This window comes from Elephantulus edwardii, unplaced genomic scaffold (genome assembly GCF_000299155.1).
Source record: "Elephantulus edwardii isolate Elephantulus edwardi_28Jun2011 unplaced genomic scaffold, EleEdw1.0 scaffold00026, whole genome shotgun sequence".
NCBI lineage: Eukaryota > Metazoa > Chordata > Mammalia > Macroscelidea > Macroscelididae > Elephantulus > Elephantulus edwardii.
The window spans coordinates 7,366,402-7,377,121 of NW_006399776.1; the positions used below are offsets into that span (position 1 = coordinate 7,366,402).

At 40.0% G+C, this 10,720-nt stretch overlaps 1 protein-coding gene across 1 annotated transcript in view; it reads right to left on the reverse strand.

Moving 5' to 3' along the window:
- EIF2AK4 (eukaryotic translation initiation factor 2 alpha kinase 4) overlaps nucleotides 1-10,720 on the reverse strand; it is a 124,610-nt gene that overhangs the window by 75,631 nt on the left and 38,259 nt on the right. Inside the window, exons 4-6 of the mRNA XM_006883027.1 lie at nucleotides 7,891-8,043; nucleotides 5,883-5,963; nucleotides 4,721-4,812 (exon numbers count right to left, since the gene is read on the reverse strand). Of these exons, the coding sequence (XP_006883089.1) occupies nucleotides 4,721-4,812; nucleotides 5,883-5,963; nucleotides 7,891-8,043 (326 nt within the window). The remainder of the gene's footprint in view (nucleotides 1-4,720; nucleotides 4,813-5,882; nucleotides 5,964-7,890; nucleotides 8,044-10,720) is intronic.

The following is a 10,720-nucleotide window of genomic DNA, read 5'->3' on the forward strand; positions in this document are numbered from 1 at the left end:
CTCTCTCTCTCAGACTCTGAGGAAAATATCTACTAGGTCCTCAGTCATTCCCACGTGTGTCCTCTGGTATGCTGGTCCACCAGTTAACCTTTTCCCCATGTATATTCAAGGTTCAATCTGTCTCACTATGGTGGCTCCATCCCTCCATCCCCACATTCTCTCCATCCCCCCGCCCCCAATCCACCCACTTTCCCTTGTATACAGGCTTCTACACTAGCTTTCTCTATTTTTTTATACTTCATGGCCTGCAATATTAATAAAACTGCCACCTCTCCCCATCTGCACTCAACACAACTTTCTCCCCTCGGTTCTTTTATTTGGGCTGGTGGTATAGAATGGTGGATTTATTCTATCCTACTGGTCAGAAACTTGTGCGTCACTCTTGGTTCCTCAAAATCCTGCATCGAGTTGATCTCTATGTACTGTCCCTTCCTCTCTATTTTCCCTGCCCCGACTCAGGTCACCACCAATGTTCTCCTGGACTTATACATAATACCCCTTTGTTAACTGGTCTCCAAGTTTATACAATTTCCCTTTCTCATGGCCCCTTTAATACTGACAAGACCTATTATGATATAGCTCTAACATTTAACTCATACCACGCATGTGTCTGCATATTAAAACCACAAAAGAATGACGAACATAGCCTATTTAAATTTCTACTTGTAAAGTTGTCTGCATGACAAGGAGAAACTTATTAGATTTATGAGGAGAGGAATAAAAGTAAACTAAGGTCTAAAAGCAAACTGGTCTAGGATTTGACTGTGTGGATCATACAAATTACAGATGGGGGCATAATGCAGAGAATAATGGGAATCCCAGAACACTTCATTGTGCTCATCTGAAACCTATACCTAGAACAAGAAGCTTATTATCCAAACATAGCAAAGGAACAATGTATGGTTAAAAATTAAAAAAGTTATGTGTCAGAGTTGTATCCTTTCTCTGTACCTATTCAATCTGTATGCAACCTGTATCCAAAAAACTAGTCTCTATGAAGAAAAATGTGGTATAAGGATTGGAGGAAGAATTATGAACAACTTGCATTATGCAGATGACATGTTTACTTGCTGAAAGTAAAAAGGACGTGAAGCACTTGCTGCAGTAGATCAAAGACTATGTTGTTGTTGTTATGTGCCATCAAGTAGCTTGCGACTCATAGCGACCCTATGTACAAGAGCTCTATACACTCTTCTATCCTACTCAAATGCACTTATTCCCACCTCTGTAGTCACAGAATCGATCCATCTCATCAAAGGTCTTCCTCTCCTTCGCCGCCCCTCCACTCTGCCAAACATGATGTCCCTCTCCAGGGACCAGTCCCTCCTTGCAACATGCCCAAAATATGTCAGATGAAGCTTCAGAATCCTTGACTCTAGGGAACATTCTGGCTTCACCCTCTCCGGGACAAACCTGTTTGTTCTCTTAGCAGTCCATGGTATATTCAACACTCTTCTCCAGCACCACAGCTCAAAGGCATCAATTCTCTTTCTATCAACCCTAGTCACTGTCCAACTCTCTGATGCATAGCACGTAATTGCGAAGACTATAGCTCGGAACAGGCGCACCTTAGTCTCCAGTCTGACATCGTTGCTCTTCAGTACTCTTGAGAAGTCCCTCACAGCCGACTTTCCCAATGCAATTCGTCTCTTGATTTCCTGGCTGCTGTTACCAAGAGTGTTGACCGTGGAGCCAAGTAAACGAAAACTGTTAACTATCTCAATCTCTTCACCATCTATACTGATGCTGCCAATTGGCCCAGTGGTTAGAATCTTTGTTTTCTTGAGGTTGAGCTTCAGTCCATATAGGAGGCTGTAGTCCTTGATCTTCTGCAGCAAGCCTTCAATACAGATTACATCTTAACATCAGAAAAACAAAAATTGTCACCATTGGACTGATAGGCAACACCATGATAAATAGAGAAAAAATTGAAATTGTCAATAATTTCATCTTACTTGGATCCACAATTGACACCCTTGTTATCAGCAGTCAGATGAGGAGACATATTGCTCTGGGTAAGTCTGCTCTACAGGATCTTTCAAAATTACTGAGGGGCAGAATTATCAGTCTGAAGAGTAAGGTGTGCTCAATTTAGGCCATGGTTTTTTCAATAATTTGGTATGCCTCTGAAAACTAGACAGTGAATAAGGATGGCAGAAGGAGAATCGATGCCTTTGACTTGTGGTGTTAAGAGTATTTAATATCACATGGACTACTAAAAGAATAAACAGGGGAGCTATGGTGGCTTACTGACAAGAAAGTGTGCTGCAATCCCAAAGGCACACGTTTTGAATCCACCAGATGCTCCACTGGAGAATCTCTTTCTGTACTAGTTGGATCCAATTCAACAGTATGTACACACACACACACATATAAATGAAAGGAGCCAAGCACGAGAACTGTCCCTACCAAAAAATATCCTTAGTCTCAAACAAATAGCTGTGCTTGGTCAGATATACCACTCTACATGCTCCCGCACCTATTTCAAGGAATCACTGGGTCTATTAGTTCGTTGTTGACACACAGACTTTACCCATAGTTACGGGGTTTATTAGGTTTATTAGGGTAATAGGTTGAAGAGTGGGGAAGGCAAAATATATCTCAAAATTCAAGACCAGATTTAGCCCAGCAATCTCAAGATAGATTCGGAAGACACAATTCCTCAATTAGTGATAGTCCAGGTTCAGTTCAGCAGCACTAATGCAAGAAGCTTCTGGTTTCCTCAATCATCAGAAAACTTTATCTCATAGTAGTTATAAATCAGCTTTCCCTCCAATCATCTGGCAAACAAAACCTTAAACCGTAGCATAAATGCAGGGTTCCTCTGGTTACGCCTTGCCACAACCTCTTCACAGAAGTGCCACAGTCTCTACCCTCTATTACCATTACCAGGGTACCTCACAAAGTAGAAGCTCTCTTTTATATTGGCCCCTCCTCAGCTTTTGAGGATTGACAGGACCATTTGTCCATTGTAAAGACAGCTGGAGACCATGCCCCCCACAACAGTGGCTAATGTAATAGCTAGAAAAGCCAGTATTCACAACATTTGGAGAAAGTGCAGCCAGAATGCTTTTTAGAGGCAAAGATGGCAAAGCTTTGTTTCACATACTTTTGGCATGTTACAAGGAGAGGCTATTCCTTGGAAAAGGATATCATGCTTGGAAAGATTGAGGGTAGGCCAAACAGAAGAGAGATGGATGGACTGACACAATGATTGCAGCAAAAGGCCCAAGTATGTCAGAAACGATGAGCTCCATCATGTCAGACAGGATGGGACAGGACAGGACAGGGTTCAAGGCTGTTATTCATAGGGTTGCTATGAGTCATACTTGATTTGATGGCACCTAACCACTACAACATGGTCTAAAAAATGTCAGCTAAACTATGGGCCAATTTTCAGAAAAAAAGACACCATGCTGGGAAAGGTGGAGGGTCAGAGAAAGAGAAGAAGACCCTCAACAAGATGGACTGACACAGTGACTGTAACAATGGGCCTGAGTACACTGGAGATTGTGAGGATTGCACAGGACAAGGCAGGGTTCAGATCTGTTGTTCACAGGGTTGCTATGAATCTTAGTCGATGTTACAGAACCTAACAACAACATGGTCTAAAATGATATGCTAGATGCTTTAACATGAATTATTCAGAAGCACTTCCACATCAGGTCTGCTTCTTCCAATAGCGGTTATGTTAATAATTATTTTCATCTGAGACGTCTTTTGGGGGGACAAAGGGAAGGCACTGGTGGTGGTGTTTATAGTATGATAATGCTTGACTGAAGGTATTTAGGGATACTATTAACCTTATCATGTCTGATAAGTTAGAGTGTTAACACCATTGTTAGAAATTATATATAATTAGGACTGAAGGAACAGGGCTACTTCTCTAAATAAAATAGGTAATAAAATGACAAATGTGGTAGGTAGCACATCACAACAGGAATAATTTTGAAAAGAAGGAATATCGAGGTAACTACTTATCTTTACTACTTTCAAGTAAAAATGAGTCTCACATAGATGTGTATATATTAAGTTACTCACACTGTCCATTCTGGACTCTTTAACAACTGAGTTAGTTTATAACAATCTTTCATACCTAACCTGTTCAAAACTAAAACAGTTCTGAACTCCAGCAGAAACAGTAATCCAAATAGTACTTAGAAGAAATGACATTATGGTTTCACCTTCAGTGATTTTTTTAGAATTATGGAAACTTCGTAGGAGTTTGCAATGTAATTCAACACAGCTGGATGAGCGAGTCAGAGAGAGCATTCTAAAACGAGAAGTGAAAGCCACGATCTACTTTTGTCCATCCCATGCCATACATTCTTCACTGGCAGCCATGATCAACTATGTGTCTCAGATGGTATCAGATTTCTGCCTGAAAACTCCAAAACCTTCTCTAACTTGAACTCATGACCTGGCCAGAGGGCTAATTACTGGGCTGCTACATGAAAGGCTGGAGGTTTGAATCCACTAGATTTTCTCAGTGAGAGAAAGGTGAAGCAATCTGCTCCTGTAAGATTTGCGGCCTTGCAAACCCTGTGGAGCAGAACCGCTCTGTGGTCTGGGATTGTGAGGAGTCAAAGTCAAGTGACTGGCAGTGGGTTTGGGGTTTTTTTACGAACTAATATAGTAAAATATATATTCAAGATTTCACTACAAGTTGCTTTAATCCTACCTACTTCATCTTCGAAGACCAGAAATCCCAGGAACTTACCTAGCTCTCCCTGAGGAGTTGGCTCGGTGTTTACTATTTCCTACAAAGTCAGGAGACTCTTGGCTTGAAAGATTTGCAATTTCCAAACGCCCCTACCAAAATAAAAGGTGAAACCCACCTTAGTTGTAATGAATGAAAGACATTCATGGTATGTGTTTGCCATGATTACAAATTCAGTATACACTGCAAATTTTATTTAAGCTTAACTTAATGCAATATTTAAAATGGAATGGTGACATATGTACTGGTTCAAGAATAAGCTGATTACAATTTCAAGAGAATGTGATTATTATTAGTGAGAATGTTAAGAATCTGAGAATCTGAGTAAAAAGGTAGGGAGAAAAGCAAGAGAAATAAGCAGCAGCATAAGAAGTGGCCGAGGGAAGGCAAATCAGAAAGAAGACAAGAGAGGTGGCACAAACAATAACATGATCTCACAGTTACACCCAACTCTGTACTTTCACATATGGCAGTCCATTTATCCATAGGAATAATAATAGAAGTCAGAAAGGAAAGCATTACCAATCCCATTTTAAGATATGGGGAAATTGGGTCACAGAGGCAAGGCAGTGAAAAAGCCAGAGCTCAGCCAGTTCTGCTCTAGAAGTGCCTCCTTCTGCTACACTTTCTATTTCCTTTAAGTTAAATTCCATAATTACATAAAATTTAAAAAAAAATCAGTAAAAATTTCCCTGAATTCCAAATACCTGGGGTTGTGTTAGGCTTTTTTTGTTTGTTTGTACTGAGCTGGACTCAGGAAAGGTAAGGAAAAAGCTTTGTCCTTTCCCACTAGTGCCTTTTAAACCGTTCTGTTGGATCACTCTTTATTAGTGAATGAAATTACAGGTATTGTTCCCATCCTCCCTTTACTACGAACAAATTATTAACATTCTCAAAGCCTCCCTTCTCTCACTAGTCTGTCTTTTTGTATGACTCACTTATTTGCTAACCTACTGTAGCCACATAAAACTGAACACTGCTCTAAATTTTGCTACTTAAAGGATTATGATGAGTCTGAATTGACTTGATAGCGCTAAAAACACGACCAAAAAAATAATATTTTGTATTTTAGTGCTTCATTTGAAGCTTATTATTAAAAGAGCCAAAATGAAAATGAAAATAAAACCATTTTACATTTATTAAAATAAATAGTTAAGAGTACCTGCTTGGCCATCTCTTTTCTTTTTTTTTCTTCTTTGATCTCTTCTTTCCTTCTCTGAATTTCATAAAGGATTTCACGTTGCTGAAATAAATCAAACCACCATTATACGCCAATCTTTGAAATCCAGACTTGTAACTATTGCCAATGCTTCTATTTCAACTCATAGTGACAGTACGGTGCAGAGCAGAACTGCCTCAGAGTTTCCAAGCCTTACCCTTTCTGGAAGCAGACTGCTACACCTTCTGCCCCTATAGTGGAGCAGCTGGCTAGAGAGTCCCAACTGCTGACCTTTTGTTTAGGAGTTGAGTGCTTAACCACTGTGCCACTGGGGCGCCTTTTAACTGAAAGCCATGAAACAAATTCTGGAATCAAAGTAGAACTTGTGGATTTCTTCTTTTTAAAAGATACCTGAATATTTATAGCCTTGTACAAATAAGTTAGATATATATTTCATTTTAGGTTTTTAAAAATTGGTTTGCTTCCATCCTATACTTTGTGTTTTATTCATTGTATTTTATGTACTTAATTATTATTAATCTATGCCTATTACCACTTCATCTTTTTAGGTCTTCACTGACTCTACTGCTCCTTTACACCTTCCCCCTCGTCCACTAACCTCTGCTTTCCTAGTGATTTTTATTCCATTCTCTTTTTTCTGCCACCTCTTTCCCTTTCTCTTTTGAACATTTGTACATATCTTGCTCAGTTATCCTCCTATTTTCAAAACAGTGGTCTTTATGGAGCATTTGTCCTTATGTGACTGAGATATATTTCATCTGAATGTTTATGCAACTGGCATTTTCACTTGAATGCATAAGAGGACTGTGTGGAGAGGGATTCATTCCTCAGCCTTCATGTTTCCACGCTGGATTTTCACTCCAGTCACACTGTCAGTCTTGCATTTCCCCCCACACCTCTAGTCCCCCCAAGATGCCTGTCTGTCTGTAGAGAACAGATCCTTGTGTTTACTCCTCTACTCTCTTCATGAGGTCAGAAGCTGATTCGATGGAGGAGGGCTTGATTGTGCATGTATATCACAGGCACCAGGCCCAAGTTGGAGTCCTTCAGATACATTCTCCAATCAGACTTCTCAGTATTAAAACTAGCATTTGATAGCCATTCATTTGACTTAAGCATCAATTGCTCAGTGGCTCTGAATTTAGGTAGAGAAAAGCAGAGTACATTCTATAGCCATTTTAAATTCCAGATTGAAATTATCAAACTCAGGAAGAGATTCACCAAAAACTCATAATAATACAAAAGATAAAATATATACCCCAAAAATGTATGAATAGTTATAGCAGTATACCAGAACATGATTTTTAACTAACCACTATCTTCTAATAAACAACATCTTTCTATACGTAGAGCCTTAAACCTTAAAGAATAACTGTTTTACACAGATGACTGGGAGAAGTTGTTATTGTTATCAAGCTGGAACCAGCTTACAGTTGGCCCTTCAGTAAGTTTTCAGAGCTGTAAAGAATGTGAGGAGACTGACCATTTTTTCCCTTGGAGCAACTGGTGGATTCAAACTGCCTGCAGTTGGTTGGCCATGTAAATCCTTAGCACTAGGCCACCCTGTTCCTGAGAAGGAGTTAGGCAGTACAGATTGACTAGGACTCACAAAGTCTGTTGTCTGGTATTTGTTACTTTTCTGGGCAGGAGATATTTGCTTCACCAAGGAGGAAGAAAACAGCTTCAAGGCAGTGAATTTTATGTACAGCTTTACGAGCTCAGGAAGACCGCAGGGAGCAAAGGACTTGGATTAAGGTTGTTTTAAAGGGCACATTAATGGCTGTTGGAAAGAAACCACTCATAATTATTTCTCATTTACTCCCAAGACCTCTTCCTCTCATGCTAACCCACATTTCTTATTAAATTAAATGCTGAGTAAAACTTTCTAGATTATGACATGTCTGGGACTGGGCAGAAAGAGACTAGGAACCTATCAAAGCCTATGGTTCCCCCGCAAGGCAGCTTGACCGAGCTCACAGCCATGTCTCACCTCCTGCTCCTCTCTCTGCTTGGCCTCCAACAGCCTCTGCTGCTCCTCCTGAGCCTGCCGTTCCAGCATTTCTTCATGGAAAGACTTGGGAGGGGGCTTGTTATGCTCGCTGAGGAAGGACTGCACGTGGTATGCCAGTTCAAATATCATCACCTAGACACGCAGACCCAAATCAATCACAATTGATCAAATTATGGAAAGACGTGGCTCAAAGGAGAGAGGCCACAGAAAAACAAGTCCAAAATCAGAGGCCCACTTACACTGGTGTTATTCATTGTGATATGACATGCTCTGACTTAGATATATGGTGCAATCTCAGCAAGAAGCAGCTTTGAAAGGGCCCTTCCCATTGTGCTACCATCAAGACAGACTACCAGTTGGGTGACTAAAATGCTTCATGTTTCTTTTGTTGGCCTATTCAATTTATTGGTATTTTCTGTAAAATAAATGGGGGGTGTGTGTGTCTCTGTATAAACAAATCTGGCAAAATATTTAAGGGTACATGAAAGCCGAACTAACTTCCCAACCAGAAAATCTATGTTCATGACAGTTGTGCAGAGAATAATCATTACTAAAGGCATTTCCATCTGTTCACACCACTGAAAACATTCTGTCCAGGTACACAGGCAAATATTCAAATACCTCACTTACTACCACCCAACTAGTAATGAGCCAAGAGGAGGCTGACCCATACTTAAAAAGCATTTTTGAGGGAAGCACTCATAGAAATGAAGAAATCCTACCAAGCATTCTTCATGTGAACCTAGAAACTCATTTTCCTCTAGCCCCAGGGCCATAAATCATTCTTGGGTTCATAAATCAACAGAACAGGGGTTCCTAAGACCTCGTATTGACTTATAAACACAATGACAGAGAAGCAAAGTATGCTAAGGAGCCACACACGTTTTGTTCTTCAATATAATGAAGCAATTAAAAAAATTCTTGCTGCAATTTTATGTTTAAAATAGTTTCTAAAGGGATTTAAAACCTCAAACCACTCCAGGTTAATTCTGATTCATGACAACCTTCCAACAGGTTTCTGAGGCTGTGAAACCTTACTGGCACAGACTGTTCATCTTTCTCTCCATGTGTGGCTGATGGATTTGAACTATTAACCATTCAGCTAGCAGTTCAACACACAAAGCACTATAAAGCTCAGTATGGTAAATATAAAAATAAACAAACAGAAATATAGATGTTTCACTTGGAATTCTGCCTTTCCTTGAAAAGAATAAAGCACAAAGAAATGTCAGCTATTATGGGAACATTAATGTATTTTTTTTTTACACTAGAATCTTTGGTATGTGCTGAAATTTCTTTAAGCCTCTGCTCAAATGTCACTTGACTGGGGGCTTATCCTGACCTCCTTACATAAAACAACCACTTACATCCTTCTCTAGATCCCTTACCCTAATTATTCCTCACACTACTTAATCACCACCTGACCTGCTGTAAGGTTATCTGCTAGTTTTCCACCTGTGACCCTCACAGTGTGTCGCTCACTCTGTTCATCATATACTTATCCCAGCATCAGCATGGAGCCTGGCACTTGGTGGTCATGAATAAACACTCGCTGATGTAGCAGTTTGTGCTCATAAACATGATTACAGCCTTGAAAATCCTATGAGGCAGCTCCACTGTCCTGCAGGGTCGCTGTGGATCAGAAGCAACTCAACAGTGGCAGTTTTGCTTTTGGGTCTCGGCTTCTCTCAGCTTCCTCCTCTCTGCCTCTGTCTTTACTGAAGGGATAAAGCAGGATTTACTATCACTTTCTACTTATTCTGCATTTACCTTGGTTCTTCTTTTTTTTCTAAATATCAGGAAAGACTTGGTTTACCAGAATAAAATTCTCAGACTTGCTAACAAGACGTGGAAGAGAAAAAGTAGTGCAACTAAGCACTACCAACTAAAAAAAATTCCCAAGGAAAGGTGGCCCTCTTTTGTCAAAGGACCAAGAAAGGGGCAGCTTAGCAAGACGAAACAAAACCACAAAACCAACCCTGAGACAATAACTGCTCTATTCTAGAAAAGCACTACATACTATATGAAATTCTGGAAAAGGCAAATCTGTAAGGACAATAAAAAGAAAAGTCTGAAAGGTGAATAAATAAGTGAAGCACAGGCAATATTTTAGGGGAATGAAACAATTCTATGTGATACAATAATGGTAGACTCATCATGAATGTACCAAAACCCAGACACGTACAAATGCAGAGTGAGCCCTTTAATGTACAGCATGTTGCTGTGTATGCTATCGAGTTGGAAATGACTCACAACCGACCCTCCGGCAGGTTTGCAGAGACTATCTGTCTTTTCCCCTTGCCCGTGCCTTTGGAGGGATGGTGTAATTCCTTACCACTAAGCCACTAGAGTTCCTCTGCATGGTCTTCAGTTGCTATTAATTCATTAATTATTAAGTAACAAATGTACTACACAAATGCAGCATGCTAGTACATGTGTGTGTATGTATGCATGTTTGTGTGCATGCACACACATGTTTCAAAGGAGGCACATGGGAACATGGGAACTCTATTCTATCTTCTCAATTGTTCTAGAAGTTTAAAATTGTTCTAAACACACAGTCTATAAAGAAAGATTTAAAAAAAATAGAGATAACATCAAATGTTGGCAGGGATATAGAGAAGACTAGACTATTTACTAACACACTGTTGGCAGGAACATAAATTGATGCAAGCATTGTGGAAAACAGTTTGGCAGTTTCTTTTTTTAGTATTTTTTTTATTGGGAAAAACATATTGGGGGTACAAGGAGGTGAGGGTTGGGGGCAGAAGGGTGAGGATGGGCCAGGATGCAGTTGCAGAGCTGCACA